Source organism: Cydia strobilella, chromosome 13 (genome assembly GCF_947568885.1).
Source record: "Cydia strobilella chromosome 13, ilCydStro3.1, whole genome shotgun sequence".
NCBI classification, from domain to species: Eukaryota; Metazoa; Arthropoda; class Insecta; order Lepidoptera; family Tortricidae; genus Cydia; species Cydia strobilella.
Window position 1 is genome coordinate 3,510,484 of NC_086053.1, and position 23,669 is coordinate 3,534,152.

General features: G+C 38.2%; 2 protein-coding genes across 3 annotated transcripts in view; one reads left to right on the forward strand and one right to left on the reverse strand.

The window, feature by feature from the left end:
- The first annotated feature begins 206 nt into the window (after positions 1 to 206).
- Positions 207 to 1,274, forward strand: LOC134746506 (mitochondrial coenzyme A diphosphatase NUDT8-like). Its single transcript, XM_063680917.1, has one exon. It carries the CDS (start codon positions 304 to 306, stop codon positions 952 to 954), a length of 651 nt encoding a protein of 216 aa, XP_063536987.1. The 5' UTR covers positions 207 to 303; the 3' UTR covers positions 955 to 1,274.
- Positions 1,275 to 1,320: 46 nt separating this feature from the next.
- Positions 1,321 to 23,669, reverse strand: part of LOC134746500 (chloride intracellular channel Clic) — a 66,347-nt gene continuing 43,998 nt past the window's right edge. Inside the window, exons 2-8 of one of the 2 annotated variants that reach the window (XM_063680908.1) lie at positions 8,685 to 8,786; positions 8,306 to 8,470; positions 7,468 to 7,607; positions 6,562 to 6,664; positions 5,844 to 5,954; positions 4,438 to 4,503; positions 1,321 to 3,099 (exon numbers count right to left, since the gene is read on the reverse strand). In XM_063680908.1, coding sequence (XP_063536978.1) covers positions 3,007 to 3,099; positions 4,438 to 4,503; positions 5,844 to 5,954; positions 6,562 to 6,664; positions 7,468 to 7,607; positions 8,306 to 8,470; positions 8,685 to 8,786 — 780 coding nt within the window. In that variant the 3' untranslated portion in view covers positions 1,321 to 3,006. The remainder of the gene's footprint in view (positions 3,100 to 4,437; positions 4,504 to 5,843; positions 5,955 to 6,561; positions 6,665 to 7,467; positions 7,608 to 8,305; positions 8,471 to 8,684; positions 8,787 to 23,669) is intronic. The other variant, XM_063680909.1, reaches the window with a different exon arrangement.

Sequence of the window (23,669 nt, forward strand, 5' to 3'; positions counted from 1 at the left end):
GCAATGCAAACAACTGTCAATGTCACTAATGTCAAAATATTTGCTCCAAGCTATTTAAGTTTTTTAATTTCACGCTGGAAACGATATTGTTTTGCAAAAAAAAAAACGCTGAGTTTGCAGTCTGTAGAGCAGTAGTCAGCTGATTTCTGTCAAACAGACGTTTGCTTTATCTGTTATGTTATCACTTCAGACTTCATTCATGTTATAATCCATTCCGATTTCAATGTACAAAATTTTAGTGGCCTTCAAACCCTAACTTAATTAAGTGAACAAAACTGAATCAATACTTTATAAAATCAAACCATGTCTAGTAAGGCGGCTTTTGCTATACAGACTTTATTCTCGACAGCATCTCGCGACCGATGTATGGCGAATATGATGAAATTTCCCGTCCCTCGAAGACGGGGCAAAGAGCCTACTGCGTCAGCGGCCGTTCTCATTCCTATCTGCGACGTTGAGAACACTCCGTCATTGTTGTACACTTTGCGGGCGGACAATCTAAGGAGCCACAGCGGACAAATTTCGTTTCCTGGTGGAAAAAAGGATAATAACGAGACGCCGATACAGACCGCGCTTCGTGAGACTGAAGAAGAAATAGGCTTGTCACGGACAAAGATAGAACTGTGGGGACAGGGACCCGCTGTGCCGGGGCGAAATAACCAAATCATGACAACCCCTGTGGTCGGGACCATAAAGCACTTAGAAGAAAAAGATCTGGAAATCAACAAGGATGAGGTTGCCGAGATCTTTACATTACCAGTAGAATCCTTGTGTGATAAAAACAATCAATTCTACACTCAGTTCAGTAATGGCTTTATATTGCCAGTGTTTGTGGTGGATCATTACAGAATATGGGGAGTCACTGCCTTGCTCACCCATGTGTTCCTTAGCTCTCTATTTACTCAAGATGTTTATAAAAATGAGTGGATGAGACAGAAAGTTGTCTTACAGTGAGTTGAGTTTTCTAGGAGAAACAGAATATAATAAAAAAGAATAGAAACCTATGGAGGAACCTGGTCATCAACAGGACATGATGTCACGAATCTCAGCATTGAGGGACTGACTGAAGAAGAAGGAGAAACATTAAATTAATTAAATACTCACTTAAATTGAAATATTTATTAAAGTATGAAAGCTACTACATATCACATGGCATTGCAGTACTTAATTGTATAACTTATTTTATTCTAAAACTGAGCAAGGCACAAGAAGCACTGAAGATTATCACAATAAATTGGAATTGATAAAAATAATGTCAAATTATTACAAAAGAAGGGAACAGAAAAGGAAAATATAAAATAAAATGAAACGCAAATGGAAAAAAATAATATTTATCCAGATTTATTCCTTAACACTTAAATTATAATCTAGAATTAATATTTTATACATTGTCCAGACATGGTGATGGTCTCTCGCCCTTGTGTCAGTGTGTACTATGTTTATATGTATTTTATTATCAGCAACATATACTTTTTCTACAGTCTCATGTTATTAAAACTATTATAACAATTTGATTTGAAGTTCAGGAAAAACATTAAAGAATATTTTGTTGTAAATTGTATGTTAAATTATACAGTTGTTAATAATATTGACCATAATTATTATATCAAATTATGAGAATGAAATTGCAAATTAAAACAACTACCTTCCCAAAGGTAACATTGATTGCAGGCAAGAGTGTTCACATATTATTTTATACATAATAAATGAAAAGTTGTAAAAAATAATTAAGCAAAATAAACAGGCAGAGGTATTGACACGAAATGTGATTGTTTCTGTCTAACTTAACATTACACTAGTCCAAAAAAGAACCAACAAAATACTGTAAACCAATCTTATATAAATAATGAATATAATACAAAAAATACGTCAGAATTCTTATTCGTTGTGATTGAACACTGTATGAAAGCTATAAACTAGATAGTTAGGTATAAATGTAGGAGGTAGTCCCATACCAGCCAATGACTATCTCCCACACTTATATAACCCGAAAAACACTGAATCAAATCCGGGTACCTTCGGCACCTCTGCCGATTAATCTACCAATCATGTTTGATACACAATACTGGGCGTTCCCAACAAGTTAAACCAAGTACTAATGGCCACAATTGCTTAACATCAAACCGATCAACTAGAGAAGCGAGCTCCTCATAAGCCACGTAACAACCCAAACGGCAACACATATCCAAAACTAAGTTTTGATTGCACCATTATCATAAAAATTCACATACTCAATTATTACCAACATAGCAACACTAAAAATTAAAAATGCTCTAATTCCAAATTTGTATAAAAATATATTAAGTTTCTGTCGGGCGTAGCGTAGGCGGGCGGTGGAGCTCAAGGCTCCTTGTACACGCGTACATACTTACTGAGGGAGGAGGCTGCTTACCGTGCTGGCAGTTTACGCTTCACAAGTACGGTATGACGACCACATAAGTGTCTCTTAGTCTCAGTTAAATATAGAAGTGTTAACTCGATGTCAGAATGTTTTAATAACAAAATTTCTCGGATAAATTAACCGGGTCACTCACGTGTTTAAGTCAAGAATATTCTTGACTTGAACATGAGTGACCCACAGTTCAACATTTTTGAAATGTCGAGTGACCTGTAAGATGCAACTTGTAGGAGACATGTTTTTCTACATTTCTTCAATGATGCTCGAGTTTTTTTTTGCATATGTTTCTTTAGTTGGCGGGCTAGGAACAAAGGCCCGATTTATGGGTCATACACAGATTGCGTGCATATAAGTAATGATTTTATCACACAGGTTAATAAAAAAGAGGCTCTCCCTTATGCGGATAAAGGTTCAATCGAACGGAAAGTTAGGCTTTAAGGCTCTTAACTTTTGGTATGTCAACAGGAGGCGTGAACCTAATCGCCATGTGTGACACTCATAGAACGCATCATACCCTCAGGCATACCGTACTTGCAACTCTTGTGTGTGCGGCCAGCGTTCCTTACGATTTACTAATAACGGTGGAGTGGTGGGGCTTGTGGCGCGCGCTACTGCTCGTGGTGGGGGGAGTTCACGTCCACAGGGATGGACGTCGTGAATGTGGGCGTCTCGAGTTCTTCGTGTTTCTTCATTTTCAGCGCCTGGAGGAAAATTCCATTTGAATATAGCTCATATTTCTTATGTGTAAATCGGGGTGCCGGTTACTAGACTAATACGGGTTTTATTACAATATTCACCAAAGGAAATTTACATACTTGGGCTAGTTAATTTAGATATAGTGATTGAATTGAAATGAAAATGTTTCTCATCCTAAGTATGGTTTTTTTAAATATTTTTTAATAACATCTGAATGACGACGTTGTATGAGTAATAACGTTTGATAATTGCTTTTAAATAGAATATCGTATGTGAAACCAAAACGATAGATACCTAATATTTAATTTGAAGAAATACGGCTTAAGCCTTTTAAACATAGATTAATATTTATAAAAATAATACTTTATCGATAACAAGAAATATCTTCATGATAAATAGATAATCAGATATATATACAATAGGTATATGACATATCAATAATCTCTATATAAATTTTATCTCTTGGGGAATTTTTTAGCCAGTATGTTCCAAATTATAATTAATTACCAGATGTTATTTAAGTTATCAGACATAGGCGTCAAGTAAATAAACAAATAAACCACATAAACCCAAATAATTAAAATGTTAATATATTAATAGTGTGTAATAGAATGGTATGATTATACCCAATTAATAAGAGCAAAAAATTTGGATGGAAAGCAAAAGGCAATACAGATATTGAGATGATTTTTATGATGTATTTATTTCAATTGGCCACTGAAAATGTGTTCAATTTGTAAGTGGGTAAACTATCTAACATTGCAAAAACTTGTGACCAAAATAAGATCATATTTTTTCTAAAGCCTTTATATTTTTTTATATGAATTTAGAATAATAATCACTCAATAGGCATTCACCCAAAAAAAAACAAATCATAGACCCTAAAATCCACGCAAAAATCAGGGGGAGGATTATTTGTATACACAATATTCTGAATATATTCCGTAACCATAAATTCCGATTTTTAATTTCGGGCAGTGCGGGGAGCGCTTAAAGGCCATAACAGACACGTCTGAATTCACAGTCAGATTGTATAAGTATGGTCAAGGAAATCTGGTCAGAAACAATATTCTGGCAAATTATATGTCAGAATTCAGATGTGTCTACAATTGAAGGCCCTAAGAGGCCTCCAGGTGCAACATTTTTTTTTATGTATCTGTAGAGGCCGTCTAAGCTAACTCTTCACCGACTTTGACAGAACAAAGTGTGGAAATAAACGTCACATTTTCATAAAAATGTCCCACATTTATATTGCAAAGGCCGTGTAGAGTTAGTATGCTCCGACTGGATTTTTTGAATGTGAGGTGTGTGAGATGGCAATGGCTGACAACACACAAGCTCACCACGTGGGGCTCGTCCCGCGGCCGACTGCGCGGCAGCGAGGGAGACAGCAGACCTTTAGTTGCTTGCTGCGACAACACGGATATTGTAAGCGGAGGAACCCTCGTTTTGTATAATCTCGTAAAATGTCTCATTTCGCATAATTTTCATATTACAAAAAAGATGCTAACGTAGCATGTAACAAAAAAAGTGATTTTAGAGGGTTTTCTGCGAAATGAAACATTCTTCTAAGAAATGGGAGAACGCCAAGCGAGGAGTTCAAAATGCCCTGATATGACATACTAATATGAACGTATTCGGACAAAAAATCTTCGGATAACAGATACTTCTCTGATACCCAGCCAGTAAGGCGTACATCATCTGGGATGTATAAAATCCAATATACATAAATAAAAGATACCCAATATACATATATAAGTGAAGAATAGTAAATAAAAAACCTGCAGGCTACTTTGTAGAAAAAAACTTGTAAGACTCAAACAAATTAATATATCTAACGAGTCACTCACGCAATAATAATAAAGACTCAGTCATAATAATGAACCTAAATGACGTGAGTGACTCGCAGTTGAATATTTAGGCTACTTTTATGGCAGAGATTTACACTGAACAAAGTGCACGGAGACCTACTAAATTTCCATTTTCTAAAGCACAGATTAGTAAGATAGAAAATCGTCAATATTACATTATTCAACATAATCTAAGTTTCTTAGTAAACCCATAGCGCACACATAATATGACCAGGAGGAGTATTGTGGACACGGACCCGATTATCGATTTGATGACTACAGGATAAAGCGACCGTCTTCACTCACTTTCTTATACGCTACAGAAAGTGACGTATGATCTACGTTGTTATCGAGTCGTATGTGTAGTGACCGTCGAGCGCATGTCAGCGTACTCCGTGGTCGCATCTGTCACTTGAAACTATCAGATATCGCTCATTAGGATACTTTCAGGAAAAAGTGTACCATTTACAATTTTTCGAAAAACTATCAACCTTTGGGGTTTATTTTTTTTTTCAGAATCACGAGGACTATCGATTTTGTGACAAATCTTCACTAACATTTTGTATAGTACTGTCACAAAACTGACAACTAAAATTTCTATGAAAAAGTGCTCGTGACCCAAAATAACCCAAAAGTTGATAGTCAAACCAAGAAAAGTCTACATAGATTTTGACAGCACACGCAGTGCAGGTGTTATTTTTAACGTCAAACCTCTATGAAATTTTGGCGTATAAATAACACTGGCACTACGTGTGCTGTCAACATCTCTGCAGACTTTTCTTGGTCTAACTCTAGTTATTCGAAATAAATAATTGGTACCCTTTTATCTGAAAACGTCCTCACAACCTGCAGTTGACCAATGTGGTTATGCTGCCAATATACTCAGGAAGTAAGGTTACCTGCTGGAGCTTGTAGTGGTTGATGATGTCCTGGTCGGCGGGGCAGCTCTGCGTGAACGCGTCCAGCTGGTACATGTGGTACATGTAGCGCCACAGCGATATCAGGCTCGTCTGTAATGGTTTGAATACATGTTAAATCCTTGCCTGTATGGTATTATAAAAATATCCTTTTGCTTTTAAACTTTGCTTTGGAATTTCGCACATATCGTCTAATTCGTCTAAAAAAGTTACGAAGAAAACGTGCCCAGCGGATTGACAAGACAAATGTTAGTGATTTTTTGAATACAGGAATTTTAATATTAATTTTTGGCAGGTAACAGAATATTATATAGTAGAAAGCTGCGTTCTTTAGAATTAATTTGTCAGGAATCCATAGATATTAGTTTTCTAAATTAAATTACTTACTTATGAAAATATTTTAATTTGTGTTTTTACAAGTAGACACACTACTACATATACATATATATGTGTATTTCGTTTACATTAGTTTTCTACAAAACTTCAAATACACATCTCTGAAAGGTAGTACATAGTTAACAGTTTTTTTGAACTTTTGCCAAACATCAATAGTACCTAGTAATTTGAAGTTACGAAACATTTGACATTTTCATCCGTACTAAAAAATTAGGCCAAACGAGATCGTAAACATGGCAACCCTCAACAGGAATAAATGTCGTCTAAGCTGGTTGCTAAAATATGTGTTAATTTGGGTACTGACCGGGATCTCGAAGTCCACGAAGTACTTGCCGGCGACGCGGATGTGCTGCAGGCGCGGCATCAGCTCGCAGTCGAAGCAGCACATCGTGTCGCCCGTAAGGAACCTGCAAACAACGTTAACAACGTATACCTTACCGACGATTATAAAAAAATCTAACAACTTGATTGCTAACCCATTGTGAAACCTTTTCACATTAACTACGTCATTTGCACTATTGCATTGATTTAAAAAGTAAAATTATTATGACGCCTACTGCGTTCTATGGCGGGTCACAAATTAATTTGTTTGATTGTACCATTCGACGAGCGAAGACAGATGGTATGGTAATATGTTGTATGATATCCGACTGTGTAAAAATATTCTTATTGATAATCGGCAATGACAGATGGGAATTATTCCTTCCCATTCGTCACAAACTAGCATTAAAGTTTATATTTCACGCATATATATACATATATATATATATATATACAGCAACAACTCGGTTGCAATGGTGCAAGGATACTGAAAATGAAAGTGAGTGTTTATTTCGTCATTTAATACAGAAATCGGTAACGAAATAAAATGGCATGTCAAAGAAAAGTTGTTCTTCAGTGGAATATGGAATTCAAATCACCATTTTAAATATAATAGTCCCGAATGCATCTCGACGTGTTTCAGTAAAACAAAATATTAACGTATTTAGGTAATAAATATTTTTACCGGGTCACTCACGTTCCAAGTCAAACTTATTTCGCTACAACGTGAGTGACTCGATCATTTTTATTTACCTACAGAAGTTCAAAACCCCGACATCAATTGGGAAAAAACTTGAGTGACCCGCATTAATATATAAAAAAATCAATTCACTTTCGGTAAATCGATTCAATTTATATACAAGAATAAAATAGGGAATCTCCGACTTGCCTCGTGCCCCGGCGTTCCAACAGCGCGTCGATGCGCGCGAGGTGCGCGCGCAGCGACGCCGACTTCTGCTCGTCCTTGCGCACCAGCACCAGCTTCAGCTTCGAATACAGGTTCTCGATCAGGGAGGCCACTTCTTTGTCCTGGAAACATAAATTTGTCAATTAGTCTTAGTTCCTTCAAGGGACAATGTCGACGCCATTCAAAGAGAATTGGCTGGCAGATACATAATGACAATATCACAATCCAAGCACAAACGGATAATGATGTTGACGGTATTATGGACTGCCAAACAAGGACTGATTTCGGTTACAGTATTAGCGGTACGATACCGGTATTTTTTATCGATACCGCTTCGTTTTAAAGGATTGAAATATAAAGGTACGGTACCGGTATAAAACTAAGACATTTTCTACTAAGACAAGAAAAAATAAGACATGTTCGATCCCCCCTCTCCCCCTAAATCGTCTTACGTAATAAATGAATGGCGACTTACCTCTCCGAATAGTTTGTGTCCGCCAGGCACGTACTTCATGATGTGGCGCTCGATCTTCTCGTTCTCGAGGATGGCGAGACCGTTGTTTGAGGATAGGGTGTGGCCTCGTAGTTACCTGTACGAATAGGTTGTGTTCGCCGGGCACGGACTTCATGATGTGGCGCTCGATCTTCTCGTTCTCGAGAATGGCGACACCGTTGTTTGAGGATGGGATGTGGCCTCGGAGTTACCTGTATGAATAGGTTGTGACCGCCGGGCACGGACTTCATGATGTGGCGCTCGATCTTCTCGTTCTCGAGGATGGCGAGGCCGTTGTTTGAGGATGGGATGTGGCCTCGGAGTTACCTGTACGAATAGGTTGTGACCGCCGGGCACGGACTTCATGATGTGGCGCTCGATCTTCTCGTTCTCGAGGATGGCGAGGCCGTTGTCGATGAGGATGGGCGGGTGTGTGGCCTCGAAGTTCGTGCGGAAGTCGGGCGGCGGCTTCTGCATGTCCACTGTCGTCACCTGGAATAACGGGATCCGTGATTAATGAGTTGCACTAGATCCGCAATATAGAACATCTTTCGACTGCATGTTAGGTTTTTATGATTCCTTATTCATGCTTCAAAGTTCTCTTCAACATCTTTAATGTAGTAGGTAGGCACGCCACTTTGCCTTGGTTAAATTTTGCAAGGTGTTTATGTAATAAAAATAAACGCACACGTGTATAAATGATTACCTTTAGGCTGATGGTCTTAAGCTCTGCGAGGAGGTAAAGGTCCATGAAGTACTCCTGGCAGAACAGACACGCGCCCTTCCGCCGCCCGTCTATTGTCGATGCCTGTAACAAGAACATGTTAGAATTTACTACAATGATCAACAGCTGGTTATGGGCCTATGGTTCCGCCTGTCGTAAATAAACAAAATAATTATTGAATGGAGGAGAATATTGAAACAACGCTCCGACCGATTCCGCTCTACGCGCTGCATGCGTCGGCGTCAAGCGAATTCGATCGGAACGTTTTTTCTTAACCTTGACGTTAGGTCTGCGAAATTTTTGGGACACGGTAATCGACTAAGCACCTCAGGAAACCGTGTCGCAAAATACGACGAGAACTCCAGTTTATTTGAGATCCTGAAGTACACGAAATGGCAGCCACCCAAGTTGGTAGGCACCCAATAGTCCTAATACCCATGTATTGAAATTGTAAATGTTATTGCTATTCAAGATAAAATTGAGTAGTACAATCAAAAGTCCACTTTGGACATAAATTACAAATTCGCTAAGCCCCAAAAGAGTTCAAGCGCGAAATAAAATCCACGATTTATAAAATTCAGTTGCAAAACACATTAGCATTGTTAATTAAAAGTTAGCAAAACCGTACATAATTTTAAGAATAAGAATCGCAGAATCCGTTTAACGCTCTGTCACACTGAAGAACACGGAATTTATGGCATAACTGATGGTTTAATATTGCTTCATTGTGTTCTATGGTTTGGAAAATTGTGTTTAGAAGAATGGTTTGACGTAACGCCTACGGTTGCTTTCTACCTGCGTGTTGGTCGGCACTCGGCAGGAATCATCATATATACATACATCAAAATCCTGAACCAACATGGTCTAGACTAGAGATTACGATTTTAGAGAGACATAGTAGGTATAGGTATTAATACTTTATTTTTTAGATTTTTAAGAGGTCAACCAAAAAGCGATTATTATTAACTGATGTTTTTTGGCTAACATACGGTGGACCGCACAAACGGCTGCGTCGTAGATACATATAAAGATTTGCGTCTTTCTTACTCATTGAATCCATATTAAATAAAATAAATAAATAAATTCATTTATTAAAGACCATTCATTTATTTATTGGTTTTGATGACCGGTCTGGCCTAGTGGGTAGTGACCCTGCCTGTGAAGCCGATGGTCCTGGGTTCGAATCCCGGTAAGCGCATTTATTTGTGTGATGAGCACAGATATTTGTTCCTGAGTCATGGGTGTTTTCTATGTATTTAAGTATTTATATATTATATATATCGTTGTCTAAGTACCCACAACACAAGCCTTCTTGAGCTTACCGTGGGGCTTAGTCAATTTGTGTAAAAATGTCCTATAATATTTATTTATTTTATTTATTTAAAGACCAACTTGGATCAATTGGAATTTGATCGGATTGGATATTGCAGGCGTTATGCTCCTTATAAGTATGTTGTATGTTTCTTATTTATTGTAGTCTAAATTTACCGGTTAGGTAGCCATTTGCGGATGTAATTGAGATGATAACGGTTAATAGGATGGCGGTTAGCGACAATTCTAAGAATGAAAGGAAAAATTCACACCTATTTGGTGATATTCTTATTAGATCAAGATTTACAAAGGTTCGTTCGCAAGATTTATAACAAAATATACATTAACATATGAGCTTCCTTGTTACGCAAGACGATCCAAAGCTACAAAAAGTGTACTTCAGTAATTTTACCGTCTCGTCCCACAGGTGAACGAGCTCTGCTTAAAAGTAGTCCCAGAAGAGTCAGAAGACACATTATATCACAACGCTAACTGAATGGGAAACCGTCATGTCACCAGTATGCAGACAAGGTGAAAATATTCATGAATATTCATGAGCTATTGTAACCGTCGTCGTGTCGGATCGAGTGTATTTGCTATTTGTACAACTCTTGTTAGCAAGGACGTGTCATTGTGTACGCTATTGTCATGTTTCAAAACATGGTCCTGCGTCTGATCTGTATTTGAAGCTTGTGTGTTGTTATTGCTTTATGATACTTGCCATTTATTTTCCCTTCGTATGAATTGTCTTCATAATATCATTCCATTTCATCAAAGACTAAGTTACCAAGTCCATATAGTCTAATAGGATGCTTACCTTCTTATGAACTTGCGAAGGCTACACGGGAAGTGTTAAATATGTAAAATTGAAGATATATCTTCAATTAACGAGGATTAGTGACCAATTATTAGGTGTCACCTCAGATTTTCAAAATCCTTATAAATGCTGTTTTATTTATGCTATGTCCAATTGAGACGAACTCTGTACCTAACTAGAATTACGGTATTTTTTAACCTTTGCCGTTCAAGGCTCTTGCCAAATCTAAGTTTGAAAGCTTACAACGAATACTAAGTCTTAATCTATTCAAGCTAACCTTCCACGTTTACCACACAAATCATTGTTTGGCGTGCAGTCAAACTGCTTGCACCATCCGAAGTAAAAATTATAATACGTACACTCCCAAACTTTTGTTGCATTCAGCATTCAGCCCAAATGTTGCAACGCGCGCGCATGTAAAGCTCTTTGTTAAACGGTCATGACTCATTGCACCAACGGGGTCACAGAGCTTTCCACGTCTATCTATTACGACTTTCTACAATACACGATAGTTAACAGCTGGCATGATGCATTGAGACAGTCGTGTAAGTAATTAAAATTATGATCGGTTTTACGTTCGAAAGACGGACGACTTTTGTAGAGTTTCTGCGTGAACAGGCTGGACGTTTAATGATTAATTAGTATTTTTTCTCGCTGTTTGCAATTAGGCACACAAAAAATTATATTGCTTTCAATACTGGTAATTGTAATTTGACTCGTAGTTTACTCTAATTAAGTAACATCACCACATCAGCTTATCGCCAGTCTTTAAAAAGTGTATAGAAGCCTATAAAGTCATAGACGATTAGACAGGAATTTATTTTCTTTCAAACTAACTACAACAATATTATTGGCTACGACATTGTTAGTAAAAAAACAATGGCCATAACAGACATAAAACCTAAGTACTAAGCGTCTGTATCACCTCAGTCCACTGCCCAGCATAATCATGCAGTGCGCTATCCTCACGCTCCGGGCAAATAAAATTTTCCATTAGATAAGTAATGGTTTTCCGATCCACCGGCCGTTCCGGCTGGCACACACGCTGCAAGACGAATGACATGTCCGGTCGCCGTGACATCCTATTGATATACGGCTGTTAAATTAATACTATTTGCATGTACGGGAGCCATAAGACCGTTACAATTGATGAGTTAATAATTCTTTTTGATTTGAGGAAGGAGATTCATCATCTGGGGAAGTTTGTCGTACCTGTCAGGATTCGTGTAAAGTTGGTTAGGTTTTAGTTAGAGCGGCAGACTCCATTTCTCCTGTTCCTGTTCATTTTTTCCGCAAATCTGTAGATTGGTGGGTCTGGCCAGTTCTAAAATTGAGTTTCTGTTCTACTCCATTAAGATTTATCCCTTAAACATCCTTGGCCAGCCATACCAGCCTGAATTGCTGGAATTAGCATGTGAAGTCAAATGATCGCCAGTGAGGGTCCAACTTAGAATAGGATATCGTAAAGTTTGGAACTTACATAGGAACTTGGTTTCTGAAAAATTACAGCTTTGGGACGTCCACATGACCATCTCATCGTCCTAATACCCGGGGTATATCATTTATCGTTTATGTTACGGCTCGCTTTTGGCTCTGGGTCTTCCCTATTGTTTTAGAAGCATTAGCATTAGCATCCTTTAGTTCTATTCCATATTACAATGTATAGTTTACTTGTATTTATACGAATTATTCAGTGTCACTAGTGAGAACGTCGGGTGGAATAGAAACCCAGTGCAGTGGTGCGTGTTGCGAACACAGACTTAGGTCGTGTAGCTTGACCCACTTCCGACTCACTGTTTGTTGGTCATTTCTGATCTAGAACTCTTTGTTTGGGAGTGTACGTAATTTTAAATTTTACTTACTACTACCAAACAATGATTTGTGTACACATAAAAGTCATAAGAATCATGCCTTGGAGCATTAGATATAGCAGTTTATATAAAAATACGGTACTATACAAAAGCCACACAAAACTAAACCCATCAAGACCATTCAGATGTGTCTCGAAACAGCTGAGAAAAAACTACCGACCAGTAATAGTGCGCGCAACAGACCGCGTCCGCGTAATGAAGACAGGCTGAAAACAAATAAATTGTGATGCCAACTTGGGTATTTCGCTTCAGCACGATAAGTCAAGTGCATTACAGCGCAAACCAGGCGTGGCAAACAAACATCGGAGTCAAGCACCTCCCGAACATACTGGCACTTTCAGTTTCGCGAAATCGAAAGTGCATCTCCTGTGTGCGATTTTTGCCAAGATGGCGGAATGAGTTCGTCACGCGTCACGCGGTGCGCGTTGCAATTTGTCAATCGTTCCGCAGGAATTGGACTCAATTGAAATACGCCAATTAGCAGCAGTGAGCAATTAATCTTCATTTTAAATTACAGAGAGGAATGGGATTAAAAACTAACTAGAAACACGAAAGAAGACTTTTGTAATAAAATAACACTGCAGTGCAGGCTGAAATCCAGCGCTGAAACCACGCCGCAAAGGCGAAGCTTCCAGCACATAGCTGAGACTGTCATGTAGTCACATTTTATGCTTATAAGTAAATTATATTCTTTAAAAAATAAATATTATCAACGTTAAGTTTAGGTAACGTATGTGTGTAAAACTTAAGTGTTTTTTTTTTTTTCGTTTTGTTCTTCTAGTTTCGTGTTCCTTGCGTTTGTTGTCAGAACTTCGTAAGCGCAGAGTTGGTTGAATGTCCCTTGGGCGATCACTCAGCGAACCTTCTCTTGCAAACCTTACTAGGCTTGTTTGAGTTGGTCACCACATGAGAACTCACTTAAAAAACTAATAAACTCCTTCCCGGTGAACACATATAGATATTATGTAAGCGTCCAGATAATTTAAATGGATGTGAACACCCATTTAAAATGGTAATCGTCCTGTCGTGGCTTGTATATTAACTGGCGATTAGGTATCTTTCGTTACGACATAGTGGGAACGCGGCCATATTTGTCCGCTAACTGAACTTAAGAACTGCTTGAAAATGTGCACTCGGTAAAGATTTACTATATCATCCATGGCTAAACTTTATCGTGTACAGTCTTCACTAATTTGTTCGTGGTGTTCACCCCATACTACATGAGACTTCACATGGCGACAGCTAAGGAGACAAAAGCTTCTTCCGCGAGAAGTTCGTTCGTTCGCGGCGCGAACGACTGCCGAACGTATATCCTTGTCCGGCAATCATCCGCAAACACTGTAGTGCAGTGACCCGCAGTGAAATGCAACCCGGCGGACCGGCCTTCTAGCGACCGTGAAAGTGTGTCCCCTCTCTAATTACACCACCTGCCATTCCTATAGCCACCCAAGCGACCAGAACAGATTCGCAAACCAGTAGAAATGTGCTCATTAGTTACTATAGTTGTTCTGCGTCTTGAGGTGTCTGATACGCTGGTTTTCCTTAAACGGTTGATTGGTTAGAGTTAGGAATAGTGCCAGTCTCGCCTTACAAGGCCCGTTTCTATGAAAAGTGATGAAAAGCGAAACGCCGGCGAAGCGGAAAGGAAACTAACAGGTTCTAGGTTAGGTTTTTGTAGGAAGCTAAAAATACATGGTCTTCCGTGGTGCGTTGACAGCAGACAGGTCTATACCGACGCCCCATGTTTACGGCCTAGCCATGAGGACAATCGTACATCGACAAACGAGAAGCGAAAAGAAAAAATGTATTGGGATTACAGGTGCTACGACTACGATTACAAAAATTACATGACTATTTCCATAGATTACCAACTAAATAAATAAATCACTACATAGTATAAAACAGTAGCTTTCCGCTGTTTGTCTGTCTGTCCCTATGTATACTTAGATCTTTAAAACTGATTCAAGAGGAAGGTTTATATGTATAATTTGTAGAGGTTTTGTGTAAATTCGTTAAATTACCCGTGCGAAGCCGGGGCGGGTCGCTTGTATTAAATAAAGTAATAACAACTAAATAAGTAAATCACAAAAAACCAACAAAAATGCACTGCAATGCAATCTACAGATTGACCGTTTCTTCGCGAGACAATAGTCTAAAAATAAATGAGTCGTTAATGAGATCACTGGACACTTCGATCGAGACTATCGAGAGAAATGCACATTCTGAGTTTGGTACCGCATTCATATGGTTCTGAACTGAATCTTTAAATAATCATTATCTAGGCAGTTATTTCTAATGGCATTTGAATGTATCGTTTGAAAAGCCGACACCGCTAATCGAGAATTTAATGGTCGAGATTATTTTGCAAATGTGCATACCTATCACGACTTAATTATGCCGGCTGATTTTAGTTCAATGAAAACTCTTGGATGCTTATGTTCCAAGAAAAAGTGTTTTGAAATAAAGGTATTCAATTCCGCCATTTTAGAAGCACACTTTTGGCTGCGTCACACATGTGTAATACGATATCAACAACAAAGAGAATGGATTATTTCCACGAAGACAACAGCACCCATCCATGTTCACCCCTAGAGCAAAATTTTTGTACAGGTTGTAAACAGAAACGGAACTGCAATAAGAGACCCACACTAATAGCGTTTTTTGAGCGTCTGTATCTAATCAGCTCTATGGGAAATGGTGTCGCTGCACAGTTGCGCCAGCGTTGCACTGCAGCCTTACGGCCCGGCCACGACATCGCGCGTTGGCGGCAGCGGCGAGCGGCGGCCATAGGTGGGAACGAAAGGTCCGATCGCTGTGTCTCGCTCCAACCTATGGCCGCCGCCGCGCGACATCGTTGCCGGGCCGATAGAGTTGACTAAACGCCAACGCTTGGAACACGCTAGTGTGGGGTCTCTCCAAGCCGACGCTCTCCCATACTAATTTTTTTATACGAGATCACAGATCACCAATGTGCGGTGACCGCGAGTTATCAGAACACTACTGTCGAGATGGATCATATATTGCTCAGTCTTGCAGTTGAGCTAATCCCTGATCCGCGCAAGGCGTGGAGTTTTTGATTCGTCCAAAAACGCAAGTAATGAGGGCAGCATGTCCGTACGGAAACTAGGCGCGGCCGTGTGGTTGCACAATCTGCCATCCGGTGCACTCCATGCAAACAATGCGTCGTGCGCATAATGAGATGTAGCATGTTGGATAAGTCCACAATTTTATGTTATTATTATAACACAAGTAGGTACGAAGTTTAAAGGAATCTTAAATGCATGTCACAATTGGAAATTGGAAACAAATAAGGATCGAATAATGTTTCGAATAAATTAACGTTAAAGTGTCTCATTTTCTTTATCAACACAAATTCAACATAAGTAGCCATTTTAACTGGACACGAAGAGGTTTATAATTACGATACAGTAATAACATATACCCGTCTAAGATTACGATCATTCAAAAATCGCTTAGTATGGGTGTTGTCGTAAGAGTCGATTTTGCTTCCGTCAAACTGGGGTTTGCTTATAACTTATAAGTTGTAAGATTACAATACAATAGATAGAGAATGCTTATAATAGAACTTTACGCACGCACTATTATAAGCATTCTGTATTGTATCACGCAGACCCCTTATAGCACTTTGCGCCGGTGCGAAATTCCTTTGCGTCGCAGTAGGCTTTAATGAGATTGACATATCCGGTAGATGATCGATCATCGATCATACACCGCTTCATTCATTTATTTATATTATATTTTATAGGATAGGTATATTACAGTCATTTATGTCAGTCTATGTAAAATATACTTGTCAGTTTTACTTACGTAAGTAGGGACACAGCAATACTACGGAATACCGTTGGCAAAAAGATATAGAGCTAAAAAAGTTGATTACGTAGAAAAATAAATAAGTACCTACTAAATAAACAAACTTGTATTCTTCTAAAAACGGGTATTTATTAAACTGCCCTTGAATATTATTGCTATCGAGAACGAACTTCATACAAAGTTTTAATCGAAGACAAGAAGAATAAGAGTAAAATCGTCATCTCGCTATTCGCATAGCTAGCCCGTGTTTAACTACTATGTGCATACCAAAGGCAGTACGGAATCTCTGTTAAGACCCACGCTGATTCCCAGAAGGAATCTTTAATAGCTTTATCCAGGAACCTTTCGCGGCAGAAGTACGGCCGTATCGATGTTTTAACGTTGTCCCTGCCTTTTAAGGGGCTGTTGAGTTCCTAGACGTAATGATACTGAACTGGAGACTATTGAATCCAGAGTTCGCAATGCGATTGGTAATGAACTGTTTTGTGATTTTTTGTTGATTCAGGCGTGTGTTATTTCATACGAACTTGAATAGAATACATATACTATTCCAGGGATTCCTAAACTGTCCGCCGTAGAGAGTAGAGGGGCGCGCGCGCCGTGAGGCAATCCTCCTCATCATATTATTACCTGTCTATTTCAAACAGCCTAGTTAGGTTAGGGAGCCGAGATTAAATTTTAATTGGGAACCCCTCTTCTATTCTATTCAAGTTTGTATGAAATAACACAACACACGCCATTGTCGTCCGACTTTTAAGCTCAGGTAATTAGTGAAATTAAACCTCTAATCATTTGTTTTACCTAAACAAATACAAGTGATTAGAGGTTTAATTTCACCAAGTATGATGGCACATCGTGTAGAGGAGCCATAAAAGAAAGTAATTTCATTTGACCTCAATTCTAATATCAGTCGAAGCTTATTCCAAATAAAATGTCAATTGCAAATGAAATGCAAACAGCAATCAATACAGAGCAATGGTGATCGTAACATGAGGTTCCTAAACACATCATAAAGACTATATAGAGCTTATTATGTGTGCCGTGTACATAAAGTATTTATTATATACATAATACATACTATATTATATTATGTAACTGTACATAACTAGGCATTAAAACACTCGTGTGATATTATTAACACTCATATCATAAAGTCTTTCATTATGTAACAGTCGCATAAAATACACACTATATTATATTATGTAACTGTACATAACTAGGCATTAAAACACTCATGTGATATTATTAACACTCATATCATAAAGTCTTTCATTATGTAACAGTCACATAAACTGCTAAAGTACATGTCAAAATTGTAGATATCAGCTGTCGTCACTATCTTAAAACCTAAATTGGATAATAGCGATGCACTATCAACGAACCATTATCGTTCCATCGAAAGGCGTACTCTATTAATTACTTATTAATAGTCGTCTGAACTGAAGTGATAATTATTGAGACCCTTACGGCCATCTTTTTATAAAGTTCCTTCTTCACCTGCCTAGTGTGTTTTGTTACAATAAAAATATCATAAGAAATGTCTGCTTAGAAAAGATCAGGGGCTATAACCGCGAACAGTGAAGTTCGCAAATTGCGGGCATCTTTCTCTGTCACTCTAATTACGCCTTAATTGGAGTAAAAGAGAAAGATGCCCGCAATTTGCGAACGTATTCGCGGTAGGTTTATGAATTGTTACTGACGAGATTCTATGATGTAAAATCATGGAATAGCGCCGTGCAAGGAGTTTTGGCTTCTCTGTGAGTCGGTTTAAGGACACAGGCGACACAGTAGGATTGTCCGACGGAAGATTCGGTTTCGGCATCAAACTCATGTTTTTCGGCCAAACATGAGTTTTATGCCGGTTCGGTTTCGGCCAAAAAAGTAGCCGAAACTGTATTTTCGGTAGTGTCCAGCCCAAGTAACACAAGTTTCTGTTTCGACAGATTTCGGCATACAAATCATGTTTCGGCCGAAACTAGAGCAAAACCGAACCCTCGGTTTCATGTCAATGGTCGGTCAATATGTCAGTAAGAAATCGCGACACGGAAATGGAGATGGATAGGACTATAGGACATACTATTCGAAGACGGGAAACGAATAACGCGACCATCGCTTTCGATTGGAAACCGACGGACAGGCCGTGGCCACGGGCGCCCTGTACACTCTTGGCAGCGGACCGTCATTAGTGAGCTGCGAGCGGTCGGATTGAGCTGGAGCGAGGCCAGAAGGGTCGCTGAAGATAAGAAGGCGTGGCGCGAGCTTGTAAAGGCCCTTTGCACCTCTGGGGTGCCTTAGGAGAACAACAACATGCCAGTATTAGTTCCGGAATTCCGGTATTGAAGGTCAATATCGGTGTCCAGAATAGGCTGATAGATATTGGATGCCCCAACAGGTTCCAATCGCGCTCGAAGGATTTTATCTCTACTACAGGTAAGAATTGAGTGTAAGTTTAGTATTAAATCACTCGTGATATTGCCGCTGACGTATTAAATGGTGATCTCAGCTCCATGTGGATATAGTCATGCATTAGCGATGACAATGACATCATGGTCATGTCTTACGCTCTCCGTTACCTTCGGATGCGGTTTTTGTAATATTAATATTGTCTCACGGTAATATGTATGTATTATGTTGTGTTTCTGCTAAATAAGTAATGCTGAGTTTTTACTTCCTGGTCAAATTCTTTCAAATTAGAAAATCGTCTAAAATTTGAGGATATAACCTTACATTTTAGAAATAGAAATAGGTTTTTGATTTTTGTGGCCAAATAAGATAAAAATGTACAACGCAATTACTTATACTTTTATTTGTAGTAAATTAGAACCAAATCTCTTGTCGGTATTTTTGTATAAAATATTTCTACGATCAAATTCTGGTATGTAGGTACATAGAATTTAAAGGGGCCCACTGACTATCAGTCCGCCGGACGATATCGGCCTGTCAGTTGTTCGGAACTGTCAAATTTTTGTTCTAACTAACAGGCCGATATCGTCCGGCGGACTGATAGTCAGTGGGCCCCTTAATTTCCGACCCATTTCGTACCTTGTCACAGTGACAATCAATATAAAAGTCGCTAGAGACCTCCGGGCCCCTATTTCACCACGGTGACAGGTGCGACAATTGGCCTCCATAGGCTGCGGTTACCGCTTACCATCGGGCGGGCCGTATTCCTGTTTGCCACCGAGCTGGTGGTACACGGCGCGCCCTCGACCAGTGAAGACGTGTCGTTGCTCCGCGAAGAGGATCCTCGTAAATTGGATCGAAACATGTCGAGCTATTCGACTTAATAATACGTGAGTGACCCGTTTTAAAATAATTTTAATATGTTATTTGACTGTACTTAATAAACAAATTACAAAAGTTCTAGCTTCCGAGTTGATCTCGGTAGTGATTCGGTTTAGAAAGGGCAGCCGCGTGACCTCACGTAGCATAACGGCTAGCTGATCCAACGGGCCTCGAGATTGTCTGCAGTGCCGCTGGCTGTAATCTGTAATGGCGGTATCGGTAACTCGTGAGATTGTTGTATTTGTTGTGTTTTGCATTCACACAACACCGCTTTGGGATTTTAGTTGAGATTTTCTATTTGCAAATGCGCTACTTGGGAAATATGTACAACACATGTACAATAAACAGAGAAGTGAAGATCACGGCACGGCAGTGCCATCGCCAAGTCGAGCATAACTATAACACCCAGTAATTTGACTTATCTACCTATACGAAAAACTTGGGAGACTTCCATTTTGACAGATTTAAAAGCCTATTTTAAAGAGATTTTGATCCATTTTGTTTTAATTTACCACAATTCTAGATCAAGTCTATAGACCTGGCCGTTTTTAATTGATTTTCTAATAGCACACCTCAAAAAGAACATTTAAAAAAAAACTCAACTCGAAAGATTTAGGCAGACACCAGAGGCCCGTTTCTCAAAAGCTTGTAACTTGTAATAGGTACAAGCGGATGGCACTTTTTGACAGCTTTTGTTAGAAAGGGACTTCCACTTGTAACAAGTTACAAGCTTTTGAGAAACGGGCCCCAGGTGGCCTTATTGCTGCTTATATTATAACTTAAAAGTATCTCTTTCAGATGACCTATTTATCAGAATGACATAAATTCTGAGAGGTAGACATATTTTTAACCGGTTTCTTTACTTTTGTCATTAACTGTCGTAAAAATGGAACAGGTAAAACTGGTAAACATATTTTTGTAAATATCCTCTTTTGGACCTCCTAGGTATAAAATCATTATTTTCCCACCTGCACTTCATTCTTTGTACTTGTCACCCGTCAAAACGCATTTTGAATACAATTGCACTGCAAAAACTTATCCAATGATATTAATGAGCTTTCATATAAGTCAACAGAATAAGCCGGCGTTTAAACAATACAATAAACACTTTATTAAGTCATATTAAGAGCTATTATCGAATGATAGGTTAATGAGGTTTTAAAGGGAGGTTATGATACAGTTTAATTGAAGTATAGAAGCGGCAGGCGTTATCTTTAACACAATTATAATAGCCAGTATGAATTCGATGTAAGGACCGATATGCAGTTAGGTACCATAAAGATGACTTGCCTTAGATGGCGTACTGCATAATTATTGACAATTATCGTCAAGCACTAGTTGCTTTCAGAATTTCATTATATCTATGAGCGGCTGTTTTCATTTGCGGGGTCTTGTCGTGTAATCATATCGTCATTATAAGATGTATTGGGTTTCAAACCTGATAGAGGAACGGAACGTGTACGGAAATTGATATGTAAGTTGGTTGACTGAAATAACACCTTAAGCAAGAAAAAGCGCGCAAAAAATGTAACACTTATATATGACGACCGGTCTGGCCTAGTGGGTAGTAACCCTGCCTGTGAATCCGATGGTCCTGGGTTCGAATCCCGGTATGGGCGTTTCTTTGTGTGATGAACACAAATATTTGTCCCTGAGTCATGGGTGTTTTCTATGTATATAAGTATGTATTTATCTATATATGTATGTATATCGTCGCCTAGCACCCATAGTACACGTACTTTGCTTATATAGTTTGGGGCTAGGTTGATCTGTGTAAGATGTCCCCAAAAAAAAACAAAACAAGAAAGATATGATGAAATCAAGTTTATTTTCATATTCAATTTACATTTCGTTCTGTAAAATAAATTATTATAGGTGGCTGAACAACTTTTAGTCATTGTTTATTGTTCGTTGTTTTCATATGTAATGATTAATGAATAAGAAAAAATCATAGAGAGGTTACTAATTACTAGGCTTGGGACTTTTGGATGCTCGCCGTGGTTCTAGAATCCACGGAGTCGCCATTATGTTAAAAAAAAATTTTCGAAGTCAAAGTCAAAGTGTAAAAATAAAACATTACAAGTAGGTATATTAGATGTCACGATTTATACTATTATATCGGTAATAAACACGTTGTTATGACTGCAATTAATTTTATCATAAATCTATAATAACCAGATGGGGCACTTGGCTAACTGCAGCTTTCTATTTACGTATTTTGATGACATAAAAAATATTGGTGCAAACTTCTTTAAGTTTCGAAGATGTCGAATGATGCCATATCTATTAAAAAAGCAAAAAAGGGTTTTTTCAAATATCAATTTAAGGTGGGAACTTGATTTTATAAAAAATACTTACGAAATAATACCGAAAACTATAACTCGATTAAAGACGTGTACTCATATTTCTCTCGCTGACTCTTTACAAGTTGTTGAAGAAGCATGTATTGTTTTACTGTTCTGGATAAATTAGAAAAAGTGGTAGATCGTAATCCCGACTACGGCACTATACGGAATTTTACCACAACGCACCACAAAGATGACGAATCGGCAAATATTCTCGAGAATACAACTTTAACTTCAGTGGACGTGGAGAAGTCGTTCTCAACACACAGTTTTTTAATAAGTCCAGAACTCGTTTAACACCGCAAAATATAGAAAAAAAATTATGATCCATTCTTACTGCCATTTTAATGATGACCATGAAATTGTAGTAGATGATGATTATGATACACTGATTTCAAAAGCCAGTACCTCATCAGAGATTTAGAAGGGCCGAATAATATTAGATTGAAGAAGACATTTTTGTTATTGTTACTTAAAGTATTTGTTTTAATTTATTTTGTTTACTAACAGTAGAGTGTTTTTAGTATAATAAAATACATTAATATGCACTTATCCACTTTGACTTCGAAAAAAATATTTAATAACATAATGGCGACTCCGTGGATTCTAGAACCACGGCGAGCATCCAAAAGTCCCAAGCCTACTAATTACATTTATTGCGTGGAAATGAAGTATGGCATGTCTTCATAAATAGCGACGTAACTTACGTAATACAAACAAGTAACACTTAGGTATAATCCGTCCACGAAACCACGTTGTCACAGGGTCTAAATTAAAAAGGCATTAATTAACACATTGAATTCCTAGACTTTGTAAATTTATTTTCTAGGAATTATAAAAAAGGTCTATCTTCCAGTTTATAGCGGCTTTAATTATTGTTATTAATTTTATAACGAGGCAACTGCCCTTTATTGTATTACACAAAATATACGTTTAATTTCTTAGAAATAAAACTGTACAGTCCAGCAGTGCTCACATACAGGCCAATTCGAAAGTACACTGATATCAGAATTACATTTACATCTAACTGATGTCATTCTGTTATCGTGTATTTCGCTCGTTCTTGCCCGTACATGTTTTGGCGCTCGCGAAATCGCCTTTTCATACAAACGTAGTCGTCATTTAATTTCTTCTCTGTATATTTATTAACATGATTGAAAAAAAAATTGACAAAATTACTTGTATATCATTACCAACCACAGCAATGCCCCTGCGTTTCATTTTTTTCGAATTTATAATTTTTTTTAAGTTAGGAGCATTTAAAAATTTGTATGAAACCTGTTTTTCGCTTCTAATTTTTACAATAATAAAAAATTCTAAAAAAGTCAAACGTAGGGGCATAGCTATGGTAAATATATATATCAAATTATGTAAACATATTTTCCATAATATCTATATCCAAAGAGGAAAATGGGGACTACGTTTGTATGAAGAAGCGGCCGTCCCCTTTCCTCTTAAATAACATGATTCAAATATCATTCTGATGTCAGTGTACGTTCGAATTGGC